General features: G+C 45.1%; 1 protein-coding gene across 1 annotated transcript; it reads left to right on the top strand.

The window, feature by feature from the left end:
* The first annotated feature begins 332 nt into the window (after nt 1–332).
* On the top strand, nt 333–11,365 carry SMIM13 (small integral membrane protein 13). The gene is made up of 2 exons (XM_083747470.1): nt 333–1,008; nt 6,448–11,365. The coding sequence occupies exons 1-2, from the start codon at nt 933–935 to the stop codon at nt 6,630–6,632; spliced, it is 261 nt and encodes an 86-aa protein (XP_083603596.1). The 5' UTR covers nt 333–932; the 3' UTR covers nt 6,633–11,365.
* Nucleotides 11,366–15,180: the final 3,815 nt, after the last annotated feature.

Genomic DNA, 15,180 nt, shown 5'->3' with positions numbered 1-15,180 from the left:
TGGTTTTAAATGTGTGTGTATGTGAAAGTTCAAATTTTTTATATCTAAAATGCTCTCCACAGCCATCCGAAGCGATTTGGAGAACCACTGCCCTGATTTAGAAAACCACTGCCCTGATTTGGATCTATGACAGCTCTCCCGCCCCCCGCCCCCGCGTCTTTCAATCAACTTGCGCCAAGCGCGGGGAAGGCGGGCCTTCACCCGCAAGGCCCGATGGGAATCGAAGTCCCAGTCGCTCTCTTCCTTCCGTGCGCCGCCAGGGCTCTCACCTCTACGTTAAAACCACACTTCCCATGATGCCTTCGCAGAAGAGTCCGGAGAAAAGAGAGAGACAGCCATGTCCGGGTGATGGGAGGCTGAGCTCCCTCCCTCCTTCTCCCGGCTCTTTTTTTTTGCGGCTGCCGTGGGTGTTTTCAGGGAGGGGGAGAAACCACTCTGCGGCTGGTGGAGGGGGGCGACGGTGTTGGCGCCCTTCCTCCCCCCGCGGAAGGAGCGATGGAGCTGCCGCCACTCAGCCTCCGGGCCGGGAGGAAATAGCGCTCTGCCCACTCTCAGCTGCACGTCTCCCTTTCGGTACCACCGGTGCCGCCGCTCCTCTTGCTTTCTTAACTCCCCAAAACCCCGGGAGCCCTTTACCCTGACTAATTTTTAATCCGTGTAGTTTGGGCTTCATTTATTTCCCCTGTCCCACCCTTCGAGCTCCGCGTCTCCTGGAACCCTCGTCCTGCGGAACTCCCTGCCTCTTGATTGCCTGCGCGAAGCCCTCGGGAAAGGGGGCAAGCGCGCTCCAGCCCATCCGTTTGCTTGTCGCGGTGGATTCCCCACTCCTGGAGGGCAGCGATGTTGCTGTCTCCTCTCTCCTCGTCGTCGTCTTTCCCGCAGTTAACCCAAGGGAACCGTGAAGAGCAAAGCCCCAGCTCTTAGTTGCGAAAATGTGGCAAAGCATTGGACTGTCCTTGTTGGTCGTCGTGGCCGCCCTCGCTTGCTTTCTGCTGCTAGTGCTTTGCGGTGAGTACTTTCTATTGATCTATCTTCCAGTAACCAGAAGTGTCTTGCCTTTTTCCTCTATCTCCGTTCCCTTTCCTGTGGTGGAATAAAAGGAAAGAAGAGAAAGGTGCAATAGCATGAAACAATAATGATTTCCCCAGCCTTTCTTTGTCCACTTTGATATTGGGAATGATGCTAAATTATCATCCTCATTGTGGTCCAGCTAGAAAGCCACAAGTGTTGCAATAAGCCTGGGGGATGTGGGTTCAAATTCCCACCCAGCCAGGAAGGTCGCTGGGTGATCTTTGGGCCAGCCATTGACCCTCATCCTTACCTACCTCACAGGGTGGTTGTTCTAATAATAAAATGGAAGGGGAGAACAGCATATGCTTCCTTGAGCTCTTTAGAAAAAAGGCAGGATATAAAATATAAGTGATAGACATAAAAATAAACAAGCCACACACTTATTAGGGGTGAACACTCTGACAAGAGGCCCTTAAACAGATTCATGTTAAACCTGTTGTTCTAATTGTGTGGGTGTGTGAGGACACACACAAACACCCTGGATTTGTGGTGAAGCAGTTGAGTGGAAGAAAGAATATGGGCACCTTTCCCTTTTATACTCAAGAAAAGATGAAAACCTAAACACTTACTAAAAATATAATTCCAGCTGAGATTGTAAGATGTCACCACAGTTGATTATCTAGATTTCTTTTCAAAAAGACCAAACTGATAAAAAGGACTTTGGTGGCGTGGAAGTTTGCTAGATGGAGTCTATCTTGGTGTCCAGGCGGTAGCTTATAGTCCCAAAACGGCAGCAATAAGGAATCATCGTCCAGCTTCCAAAAATAGCCAGGAATGAAGTTAAGAAGAGTCTGTGTTATCTGAATGACAGTGTGTAGTTATTTAACCCTTAAGAGCTTTGAGCTTGAATGGAAGCAGTTGGTGGTTTTTAAGACAGCCACAGGTGCTATGATAGCTGGGCATCCATTTATTTTTGCCCTGTTTTATCTCTAATCATACAGGTTTTGCAACTGGCCAAAGCACAGGAAGAAAATTGCCTGGCGGGGGTGATAGTGGGATGAGCATGTGCACCACTGGGGGGGGCACCTGCACCTCTGGTTAAGAGGATCAGGTAGCAGGTAATGCGGGAAGCTGCTGTGCTACACATTTAAAGCAATATTATACCACCTTAAGTAGCCATGACTTCTCTGGGAGCTGTAGTTCCTTAAGGTTGCTAGAGAGTTGTTAGGAGACCCCAGTTCCCCTCACAGAAGGACAGTTCTCAGGGTGGTTTTAATAGGTGGCCGTTCTTCCCCTGGAATTCTGGGAATTGTTGCACTTAGAAGCCTCCTAAGAATTCCCAGCACCCTTAATAAACTACACTTCCCAGGATTCTTTAGGAGAAGCTGTGGCTGTTTAAGGTAGTTTGGTGCTGCTTTAAATGGATAGTGTGGATGGGGCCCTCAGGGTTAGACAGTCCTTGGCTAGATGGACAGCCTAATCTGGTATAAGGCAGCTCTTCATAAAAATGAAAGGAATGTTGAACCAAGTGCTGAACCAAGACTTATGAAGCTTAGAGGGGTGTCACATTCTGCAGTCTCTTAGGACTCAGTGAGCGTCGCATAAGCTCGTCATGAGCCTATTGTTGGGGTTCAGTCCTGCCCAGCTGAAACCTGAGGTCTCCTAAAAGGAGGAGAAAGGGGAGCAATGCCCCAGCAGATCACCACACTGCCAGCAAAGAGCCATTCATTGCTTTCTCGCAGCTCCAAGCTCCTTGATCCAGAAATATGGATCCTTCACAACCCCTAGGCATCACTGCTCCCTTCCCCCTGCCTTATCACTGGTGATGGTATGTGACAATGACAGAAGTTAGTGAACCCTGCAGGGTTTGTACATTTGCAATGAAGCCACAACACCTGGTGCATTAAAATAAGACACTTGCAAGATTTTGGCCTGTATGACTAAATTGCCGCGAGTGTTTTTGTTTCAATACCCATGTGGGTCACATTGAAAGCACTTTTTCGCAGAACAAAATTTACAGCTGTAAATGTTACATATGCAGCATTTTTTTGAAATGGAGGCATGGTTTATAAAATTGGGGGGCAGGGAGGCAAATAAGTGGCTGAAAAAGCTGTGCATGTTTTGACTTCCAAGACACTTAAGGGGTGATATGATAGCAGTTGGAGCTGGACCCTTATCATTAGACAGAATGACATGGCTGCCTCTGGTACACTGAAGGATGCTATCCTGTAGCTATTGTTAAGTGTCCAGATGGCTTTATATGGAATAGGGAAGGGGTTCCCTTCTTGACAGGAGATTCCCCACCACATTCTGATACTCTCACAATTCATGGAGACACACAGCTTGTGTACAAACACCTGTTAAATACAGTAACAGGTGTATTTAAATAAATTTAAATACATGGTGATATACATAAATAATAAAGGGGGTGGGGTTCCAGGAAAAATGACTTTGGCAATCCCACCTACCATTGAAGCCGATGGGTTTTGACCATACACAATTTTGGCTTTAGGTGCGATCCCCAGTAAGTAACCCCCATGTAAGTTGCAAGACTCCTCTCACAACAAGAGTTGGGTAGAAAATTGCCAAGTGCAGCTTTTGCAACAACAGTACTGTAGTACACAAGTGATAGATGAAATTTTCTCCTTTTAATGCAAATCCTAGACCTTTTAGAGTTGCTTCAAAAAAGCATTTTGAACATGGCATCAAGTTTGGGGGAAAATCTATATTGCTGATATCTGAAACTGGAAATCTTTTCAAATTTTCACCTAGTATAGTATGTATCGTGCATGGAATGTAATTTCCTGACCTTTTATGTATTCACTGAAGGCCTTCATTGATGGCAAACAAAAGCTTGTGGACATTGGGAAATTTCAATTTCAATTCATGTTGCTAAAGATTATGGGCAGGGAGCAGAATGTCTTGGGCTGGAACTGGGAGCGGCCTTCAAATATCTGAAAGGCTGCCACACACAGAAGATGGTTTGTTCCCTGTTACTCCACAGGGCAGGGCTAGAACCGGTGGGTGGATGTTACAGGGTAACTGAACTTGGCCAAACATTAGGTGTAACTACCTAGTCAAGTCAAGTCAAGTAACCTTTACTGGCATCACATTAGAACATTCAGAATACATTCAGAATAGATAGGCCAGTGCGATCTCGCCCCCCCCCCCCCCACGGCACAGTCACCCACCAAAGGGCAGAAGAGGCGAGCAATCCGCCTCATCTCTGGGTTTCCAGCAAGGGCAGGATCCTGTAGCATATTTCGGTGACAAAAAATCAAATAGAGGAACTTAGCTACTGTCTTGGTGAGCTCCTGGTCTCTCCCCTGTAATAAGAAGCACATAACCTCCGTCTCTGGTTTCCATGTTGGAATACATAGATGGTCTAGAAATTGTTGGCGGAGATCATCATACATTTTTCATTTAAGGGCCATGTGAGCTAGAGTTTCCACCAGGTGGTAACTACCTAGTGGCAAGAGCTGTTTGCCAATGGAATGGCCTGTCTTGAGAGGTGGTGGGGACATCGCTCCTCCTGCAAGGTTCTTCCCAGGTCTTTGATTCTAGGAATAGAACACTGACTTGTCAAGGGAGTTGTGTTCTACGGTGCTTGCCCTCCTCTCCTTGTATTGCTCTGGTCCTTCTGTGACCGAGATGGATACAGCTGCTTATCCTCAGATGCTGAGATGAGGTGTTCCAGATTATTTCATTGCCAATAACCGAAAGCAGTTGCTTTTAAAAGATGCTGGGCTTTGTTTACTTTTGCTTTGCTGCTTTTCCGGTGACCTGCTGCTCGAGCTTAACTCTTTCAGCATTTGGGTGTTGGGTAAAAGGGACTTCTTTCCACCAAACCACCAAAGGCTTTGAGCATTAGATGGTGTCTTGTGACAATATAGTATTTGCTTCCTGCAGACAAGTGACCTGTGGCATAGATTTTTTGATTTTTTTTAAAAAAACATAGCAACCAGGAGGTGTAACTAGATAGGGAAAAACAAAGGAATGTAAAACCACAAAAATTGATGTGAGCGTGTAGCTGGCAGGTGCAGGAGCACCTGAAAGCCTTTAACCAGCAGCCTCCTGTATACCTGAAGGAACATCTCCACCCCCATCGTTCAGCCCGGATACTGGGATCCAGAACCGAGGGCCTTCTGATGGTTCCCTCATTGCGAGAAGTGAGGTTACAGGGAACCAGGCAGAGGGCCTTCTTGGCAGTGGCGCCCACCCTGTGGAACACCCTCCCTTCAGATGTAAAGGAAATAAGCAGCTATCCTATCTTTAAAAGACATCTGAAGGCAGCCCTGTTTAGGGAAGTTTTTAATATTTAATGCTGTTCTGTTTTTAACATTTGATTGGGAGCCGCCCAGACTGGCTGGGGAAACTCAGCCAGATGAACGGGGTATAAATAATAAATTATTATTATTATTCAAGGTTCCTCGCTTTTACTGTCACTATGTTTGCTTTTGCAGTACAGCTGTCCTTTTTGACAATCTGCCTTTCAGTTTCTTTCATCATTGACTTGAAATCTCTGGATTTATACAACTTTCTGGTCTCCCTGGCCCTAGTTTGACACTCTAACCACTATACCACGCTGATTCTCAACAGTTAGATATGTTGTCTTGCCTTTCCTCCAGGGAGCTGAAGGCAGCACACATGTTCCCATCTCTGTATTTTATCCTTACAACAGCCCTCTGAACAGGGCTCCCCCCAGGGGAACTTACAGGAACTCAGTTCCAGCACCTCTCAGTTGGGTGCCATTGCCATTATAAGAGAACAAAGGAGTTGTTCACAGTGATTTCCGGCACCTCCTTTTCTAGGAAAATAGCACTGCCGCTGAAGTTTTATCATCCTACTGGCACTTGGAGACATATCAGTGTAGACAAGCATGCCCCCATCTCTTGACTCCAACCTCCTGCTTTAATTGTTATTCCATTTTAACAGGCTTGTTTTATTGCGCATTTTAAATGTGCATGTTTAAAATGTTTATTAAAATATTGCATGTTTAAAATGTTCAATGTTTTGATGGAATTGTGTGTATTTATTGTGTATTTTCAATTAGCACGCGTTAATATTTTGTAATTGTCTTTTATACTTGGAAACCGCTTAGAAGCCATTTTGCTGATTAAGCAGTATATAAAACAATAATGGTTGTGATGATGATGATGATGTGTGGAGTGGGGACTTAAACCTCGATCTTCACTGTTACAGCCCAACAGTCTAGCAGCTACATCACACTGGCACCTAAACTTTCTGTGTGTGCCAAAGGTAACATAAACATCTACACATACAACATCTATTCGTGTATGGGGCAGTGTGTGTGTGTGTGTGTGTGTGTGTGTGTGTGTGTGTGTGTGTGTAGTTGCCCTGGCACAGCCTCTTCTTGTTTTTCTATGTAGATGTTCACAACATCAACTTTTTTTCCTTTCCTGGCACCTTCTGTAGGTTGGTACGTTGTCTGGCACCTCTTCCTATCGCAGTTCCGGTTCTTACGAGAGCTGATAGGAGACACAGGATCTCAGCAAGGGGATAATGCCGTGGTTGAGCCCGAAGCAGAGCAGGATGTGCCAGCTGCTCCACAGAGGAGATCTGCCCGGCAGCGAAGGGCACCCGCTGAAGAAGCAACTTAATTGGAGCTTCCTGGGCAATCCTCAAGAGATGGGTAGCCGGCGACTCTTCCGTGGCTTAGTAGTTTGGTGCTGCTGATACGCCGAACGAGGACAGCCAAGGATTCGTGAATTTAACTATGGACTGCTTCGGAAGAGGTTCCGGCGAGATTTTAATGGCGAGCAAGATGGGACCGAAGAGAAACGGGGAGAGCGGAGCCGAAATGGCTCCTCCCTGCTCGGGAGAAGAGTCAGCCAGGAGTGACACTCCTGGATCTGTTCCTCAGTGGTTAGGCCCAGCGTGAATCTGTGGATGAGCTTCCCAAAGCTGAAAATGGTTACTGACTGCTTTTGTATAGGACTGCAACTCATCACAGGTGGCATCTCTTGCGACCCTTCATTTCTACGTCTTGCAAAGAGGAAGCGTGTCTTTACTTGAGCCTTATCCACTTACACAAGGGTGTTCTGCTTTGGTGACCTAAAAGCGTGCCTCTATCCATAGGCTAAATTCGCTGTTAGGCTCATGTGGAGGCGTTGACAACTGACTTAAACATAAGTGGGCAATGAAACGCAGCATTTTAGTTTCAATGCACAGCAATTCCTTGCTCTGCTCTGCTTTTAATCTTAAGAGCTCATCAGGCTTGTGCACAAGTGTGTATGTGTCATCAAATCCTTTCTTATTTCCATAATAGAGAAAGGACAGGAGTATCTGTTACAAACCTTTCATGGAATGTCTTTTCTTTTTTAAAGGCACTAACTAATTGGTTTGAAGTAAGCTTCTTCTTCTTCTTCTTCTTCTTTTTTTTTTTTTTTTGCATCCTTTGCACCAAAAATCAGTTGAAACGAGTTACAGAAAACTTCTGGGGAGCAGCTTTTTAACCATAGTCTTGCCCTATTGCTAAATTGTATGACTGGGACCTTTGCATCTTTTGTTCCTCAAACAAATGATCAGTTTAGCAAATGCTTCTGCTTTGCCTTTGGGCAAAGGGAGCCCCACTTGATTGACACTACTTTCAGTATTGCTAAATGCATAAAACTAGCACCTGTAACTGTAGTAGAAGATAACTGATACTGACTTTGAACCAGTGGTAGGTAAGAGATGATGGTGCCCCCCCAGGATGCTCATGACTGACTTTTCCTTCAACTCCAGGATGTGTCTTGTTGAGCTGTGTTGACTTTCTTCTTGTTCAACTGCTTGCAGTTTTGCTCATCAGTGACTACGGAAAAGTGTCTTAATGCTTGATAGCAGCTGAAATCAAGCCGTCCTGAAGACTCTTAACTATAGACTCCTCATCTTGAACAGCAACCTTGAGTGACCTCCTTTAAAATTTGGGTCAAGAGCCTTGTTTGTTTGGGGGTTTTGTTTGTTCCTTGTCTAGTTACCTGTGTACACCCTTTGGAAAAGCAAAAAAGCCATTTGAAGATGACAATATTCACAAACCCATCAATGGCTCCTATTTTCCCACCCTCTGAAGTGGTTGTCCTGCTCTTATTTTATTTTCTTGGAAACTCCTCTTTGTTCTGTTTTTAATTAATACCTATTGGAGCATGTAATGAACATGGCAGTACAGGCCTGTTCCATGTACTGCACGACAGCAAACCTGGGTCTGTTCACATAAAAAAAGGATGCTCTTAAATCTGAAGATGTTGCAAATGAAAACCCTGGCGTATCAAAAAAGATTTCTGCAACTGGCTTCTTTAAGGTGGTGGGAGGAAATACTTGAAATTTAATAATGCCAGTTGTTTTCAGACTGATCTGCCTCATTTTCTCCCCCCTCCCAATCCGCCCCACAAATGGTTGCCTTATCAGATTTATATAACAACAGTCCACTGGATGATATCAGCTTTAAAAGAAATGCAGCTCAAAACTTATTTGTCCATGAAAGCCAATGACCGATTGTTCCCTGCCTCCCATTAGACTTTGTGTTCCACCTGCCGATTTTCAGGGTTCACCAGACATTTTCAAATTTGTGAAACTCTCATGAGCACCGCACTCCCGTGTAATGTAACCATGCCCCTACTGTAACCCATTCTATTGGCTCCTGTAAAATGCTTCCTTCAAGACTTCAGTGGAGGCAAGCAGAGCAGCGCCCGGAAAGGCCTGTGGGTGCCACGTTGGTGACCCCTATTTGAAGTTTTTATCCTGTTTCTGATGGCTCTTGTTTTTCTCTGTAATAGATAATATGGAAAAGGCTTCACCTAGGGAGGGAGCTAAGATACGTTTCATTCAAAGATGCGGAAGGGCACCAAACATCCCTCCTGCAGCTTGGTGAAATGTCCGTACCATAGCTGCTTGGCTGGAAAGCTAGTGCTTGTTATCTGTTCCCTCTGAACCAAGGAATGGATCATCCACTGGGCAGCTTCAGGAGTGGGCTAAATTGTGGCTGTACAGGGCTGTAATGACCTCGCCTTCAAAGCAAAGAAGCACAGTGACTTTGGAGTCGATGAGGACTTATTGCTTGCCTAGATTTTCCTTCAATGTAGCATTCAGCAGTGTGACACAGAGGGCTCAAGGAAAGCTTGTTGACACGGTGCTCTTCTGGCTAGATTGGTATCCCTTGTCCAGCTCACTGCTTCTTGAGCAGGACACCTGTCATCATTTCCTCCTGACATTTTGGAAAATGGAGAACGCTATCCCCTAAGCAATCCTGGTGCCCCAGTCTGTTTCATACCAGTAGCACCACGCCTGCCGACAATGTAGCACTCTTCTAGCTATGTTTGCACACCACATGCTTGGTCCACACCAAGTAGCTTCCGCCTTTTGGATTATCCAATCAGTTACAGGCCGAGTACTCTTCCCGCCGAGCCCCCTCCTGCATCCCAGTCAAGCTTGGCTGTGGTGAAGAGTTTGGTTGAAATGCTACACACGTTAGCTGTGTACTGAGTTCATGAGCATTTCCTGCGAAAACAGAGATGGAGAACCTTTGACCCTCCAGATGTTGGTGGGCTACCATCACCCTTGATCATTGGCTGTGCTGGGCTTGATGGGAGCTGGAATCCAATGATGTCTGTATGGCCCAAGGTTCCCCAGCCCAAGGTTCTCAAATGAATTGTGATGTCAGTCAGAGTCCCCAAAAAGGCCGAGGGAAGGTCCCTGGAAGTCTGGTTGGAGGAGGAGGGCTGTTCCCCTGAGCTGGAAGTATTCCTTTCTTAATGGAAGCATTGGTGGGGAGATGTGATGCCATGGACTCTCCATTGACTCATGCCCTAAAGAGCAGGTGGCGATGACCTCAGGATTCTCCCAGGCCCACAAACAGCCCCAAAGCAGAGACTGAAGAGCTTTCAGTGACAGTGGACTGAGGTAGCTGAGGTAGGGGGAGGTCAAAATGCTTCTCTGGCACCAAAGAGGGCAACCCCAAGCAAATGCGATCTGTTTCTCCTTAACACAAGCTTGCATTTAGTACAAACAACAACAACGTTATCATTCACAAACCTGCACCAGGGTTTGGACTTGCCCAAAGACTAATGGAAAGGTTACCTAACTGCAGGTACTCTTTAAACTGATCAGTGACTATGAGTTGACTCAGTCACGTAAGAAGCGGAGGCAGGTTCTAGCCACAAAGGCTAGCTGGAGTGGATTGAAGTGGTGCAGTTGAGTTAAAATAAATTGCACCTTTAGCAGAAAAAGGGTTTTCTTCAGAACCTTAGAGCACGTTGCACCACCAAGGCTTGTGGAAGTTATGTGAGACCCAGTGAAATTCTGTGCAGGTACTTGGAAATTTACCGCCGTTCTCACTGCTGCTTACTCAATAATAACGACAGAGGGTTGCAGCTTTTGGCCTGTGCAAGCATGGGCACTTGACTATGTGAAAGTGCTTCATAGGAGATAGGGGCAGGGGCTCTCTCTATATAGGTTGCCACTTGCAAGAGTGGCGTTGTGCGTGTCACTTTGCACGTAGTGTCCAGTTGTGACACGTGTTTTGCAATTGGGAATTTTGCCTTAAAAAACAAGCAAACCTGCTCTTTGTCCCCCGTTTCACCTAAAATTCAAGCTATTTCATCTGGACCTGTTTAAGAAAACTCACCCTTACCGTTTTAGCTGTTGCTCATCTTTTCTTCAAACATTATGGAATTTTAATACATGCAAGGGAGTTGAGAGTTTTATGTTTGTCGCTTCCTCTGTTAGTATTGCAACCATTTTAATGAATATGGCATTCAGTAGTTTGACCTGCTAGCTGCCAACATCGTTACGACTTCTGCAGATGAGTCGGGTAAACACTCAGCATGCAGACATAAACAAAAATAATAGTAGATATTATTCCTCCCCCCCCCCAAAAAAATGAAGATTGCATTTAAGATCCGTTTGCTTACAAAATGCTCCTTTGTCTCTACCGCGGTGCAACTAGTAGGTGTCACATTGTGGAAACACCAGGTAGCTTTGTAAAATAACATAGTCTGAATCGTTCATTCACAGCACTGCTGTTGCGGTCATCTCTGGGATATGCCGTTCACTGCATCACAGCTGATAAGTAGTTTTGCTGCTCCCGGTGACATTCGCAGTGAATTAGTTTACACCTGCAGATGTTCCAACATCAGTCATGGCCAGGGTTATACGTAGATGGCTGCAGTAACAACACATGAGGTTTCCTGTGCTCATTGGTTAAATATGTATACTGTACCAAATGTTTTTGTGTGTTCTGACTCCATCATGCTAACTATTTTCTCTTTTTTAATTATTATTTCTTAACTTAAAACTGACTCCACCAGTAACTTGACAAATAAAATGTAAGCAACCCGGCTTGATATGGGTGCCCAAACGTTTTGCATCTGGATTTTTTTTGTACGCATGATTCATTTATGGCTTGCCCGCTTCCAAAGGTTTGGAGCCGGGGTAGGCAGAAGGTAGATTGGGATTTGCTGGTAGGGCTCTGGGTGGTTGGCAAGTGGATCAGCAAGGCTTTCTGACAGCCAGGCAGTGAGGCTGGGAGCACGGCATTATTTCAACCAAAGGAATGTCTTGGAGCTAAATGGCAGTCCCACAAGCAACACATTGCAGTAATCTAACCCTCATGTACCAGGAGCATGAATACAGTGGTACCTCGGGTTACATACACTTCAGGTTACAGATGCTTCAGGTTACAGACTCCACTAACCCAGAAATAGTACCTCGGGTTAAGAACTTTGCTTCAAGATGAGAACAGAAATAGTTCTCCGGCGGCGCAGCAGCAGAGGGAGGTCCCATTAGCTAAAATGGTGCTTCAGGTTAAGAACAGTTTCAGGTTAAAAACCGACCTCCGGAACAAATTAAGTACTTAACCTGAGGTACCACTGTAACTCTGGCCAGGCAACTTCAGGCCAGGAAAGGCCACAACAATTGTTTTTCCTACACTGCTAAACAAGATGACATTCTAAATGCGTATTTTGTGATAAATGATTTTTTAAAAAATAGATTCTTGCAACATATAACAATATCATACATAAAATATCCCGCTCTAACCCAGAAGTTGGAGTTTAGGCAACACATTCAAAATAACATAAGTTCCTACCCTGCAGCTCATGCTAACCTAAAAGTTTTAGAATGTGAGGGGAATCCTTTATTTTCATTTTTAGTCATAATAGACCTGCACCAGTCAGTTGCAAAAGAGTCTTTACGCTTCATACATTGTGCTAACTTTATTTTATTAGCCGTTTTCCCCCACAAGCATTATTCGCCCTAATTTATTACACCAGTTTGTTCAAAGAAGCTCCGCCCCGCCCCCTTTTCTTCCCATAGCTCATTATGAGCCAGGCTGCCACTAAGAGAGACCTTACTAGGGATTTGCACTAGGGGTGCAGATCCAGCTCTGGATATCTCAAAGTGTTTTGTCCAGTAACTGCTTTTATTTCAAGAAATAACTTCCCCCACATAGTTTCGTTGGTACATTTTTAAATCATTGCTGAAAAGATCTGGCAGAATGGCCTGCCAAACTGACACAGGTTGGAAATGGGCAAATCTGTCTGTTCCTACTGTATAATAGCCAAATCAGAAGAGGCCACCTCAAATAATCAGCATCCTTCAAGCTTGCAGTTGGCACCAGTAGCTCCCCACACAGCAATCCAAACACAGCTAGCCTGAAGCAATAAAGGGGAAATTATATAAATGACTTGATGACTGGTTGTAGACAGCTCTTTTCAACTTTGTGTTATTAATTTCATGCCTTCTCAAGCCTTATCTAAAAAAAATCAAGGCAGTAATAAATACAGTAATTATTTAATATTAGCAAGCCCTGACATTTACTAGGGGGATTACTTCGATGATGTACACAGATACTGAAGCTTCTGCTTTAATAAAAAGGGGGAGGGAGAAGGCTGCCGTTTGATTATCTGTTAATTTATGTTCCAAAGTTCAGCTGGGAAAATACTATGAAATTCAGACCGCAACAAAATCATCCGTTGATAGAAGCCTTCTTAAAATTGGAACAAATTAGGTTTAAATTGAGTCTGGAACTATTTCAATTTCAAGGGCTGGCTGGATTCAGAGAAGTGGTGTGAGGCGCCAGCTAGGGAACCCCCAAGGGAAGAAGGCTCAGAGCCAGGGGATTGGTGGACAACCACAAGTGGGGGGAGGAGGTGTTGGAAGTTGGAAGAAATAACTGGGTTTAGTGAGTGGGCAGAGTCTGTGGTAGAGAGAAGCCCAGAATCAGAGACAAAAGCAGAGGCTTGAGAGGAGGTGGGTACAAGTGGCAGAGATTAGTCAGGCTGGTGAAGAATCATAGGTGTCTTTCCCCTCCTGCTGCGACAAGCTCCCCTTTCCTCTGGTCTCCCAGAACCAGAAGAGTTATGAAGAGGGAGGAACAAAGGCAGGCGACACAGTCTCAGATTGCTTGGGAAGGACCTGGAGGAGGAGGACACTTAGACAACAGTGGGAAGGTGGAGACCTTCAGTCCCTACCAACAGCCTCACAGGGACAAGATCTATCGGGACAAGTTGCTATGCTCACTAGGCCTACCCTGGGCCAACTGTGTTTCCTTGAATAAAGAGTTAACTTCAATGATGCTGTGTGATTTATTGCCAACCTGCTCCTGACTGCCAATCCTGACACTCAAAAGATGGGGGTTCTGTATTTTAGGATGCAGTCCTGTATTCAATAGGAGTTACTTCTAAGTAGATGGCATGAGATTATTCTGAGACATCAGTAAAGAAGGATTAAGGAGTAACTGGCTTTGTGTGAAGCAAAGTTTAAGGTAGGTTTAGATGGTCCTACTCAGCCAAAATTTTTCTGAAACCCCCTTGATAGATTTCCATCATTTTCTAGGGGAAGAGGCATGTCCACACAATGTATAACATGACTGGGGGGCTTCCTGCGACAGGATCCTGCTAGCAAAATTACTACAATTAAAAGACCATGGTTTCTGTGTCGGTTCACCACAAGATGGCACCTCTCAACCAATTTAGCAACACTGTGGTGGCTGAAGCCAGTTCTGAAACGTGCCCGGTTTTTTAAAGCATGAAAATGAATAAATGGAACAGCAGCAATCTATTTTAAGAAACAAACAAGCCTTGTACTAATAATAGGCATGTCATATCTCAATTTGGCTGACAGGACAAATGATGATGTGAGCCTCGTGTTCTCTTCCTCACAAGGCCTTTGGTTACTTAGGATGCTGAGGAGGCGATTGTTTGGCTGCTGTGGTCAAAGAAGTGCATTTATTTGAGTTGGAGCAGCAACTCTTTTCCAGCTGCTCCTGCAATAGAGAACATCACCTCCAAGGACGTTGCAGGACTTAGAAAGTTGTACACCCTCATGCCACGCAGTAGGCTTCCGAAGAGCACTTGGTAATTGCACTCAGAACATCACATAAAAACTTGGTTAGCCGCTGGAAGAACAGGATGCTAGCCTGTTTCAGCAGGTTGTGTCAAGATCAAGGGAAATAATACACCACTCTATTCTGCCTTAGTCAGACCCCACCTGGAGTCGTGCGTTTCGTTCTGGGCACCACAGTTTAAGAAGGATATTTACAAGCTAGAATGTGTGCAGAGGAAGGCGACTAAGATGATCAAGGGTCTGGAAACCAAGTTAAAACAAAAAAAAATTCCTTCCAGTAGCACCTTAAAGACCAACTAAGTCAGTTCTTGGTATGAGCTTTCGTGTGCATGCACACTTCTTCAGATACCAACACGGCTACCTATCTGTAACTGGAAACCAAGTTGTGTGAGGAACGGTTGAGGGAGCTGGGTATGTCTGGCCTGGTAAAGAGGTGACTGAAAGGAGATATGATAGTCATCTTCAAATATACATGGAAGATGCTGCAATCTTGTTTTCTCCTGCTCTGGAGGGTAGGACCTGAAGCTATGGCTTCAAGTTACAAGAAAGGAGATTCCAACTAAACATCAGAAAGAATTTTCAGATTGTAAGAGCTGTTGGACAGTAGAACGGCCTCCCTTGGGAGGTGGTGGATTCTACTTCCTAGGAGGTTTTTAAGCAAAGGTTAGATGGCCAGCTGTCACAGATGCTTTAGTTGAGGTTCCTGCATTGCAGGGGGTTGGACTAGATGACCCTCAGGGTCCCTTCCAACACTACACTTCTATGATTCTGCTTTCCATCACTTTTAAAATTGAGTTTATGTTGACCACATGCAGCCTATAAAAACTA

This window comes from Podarcis gaigeae (assembly GCF_964106915.1).
Source record: "Podarcis gaigeae genome assembly, chromosome: 7".
NCBI classification, from domain to species: Eukaryota; Metazoa; Chordata; class Lepidosauria; order Squamata; family Lacertidae; genus Podarcis; species Podarcis gaigeae.
The sequence above is the reverse complement of the archived record's forward strand: the minus strand, read 5'-3'. Positions and strand labels throughout refer to the sequence as shown.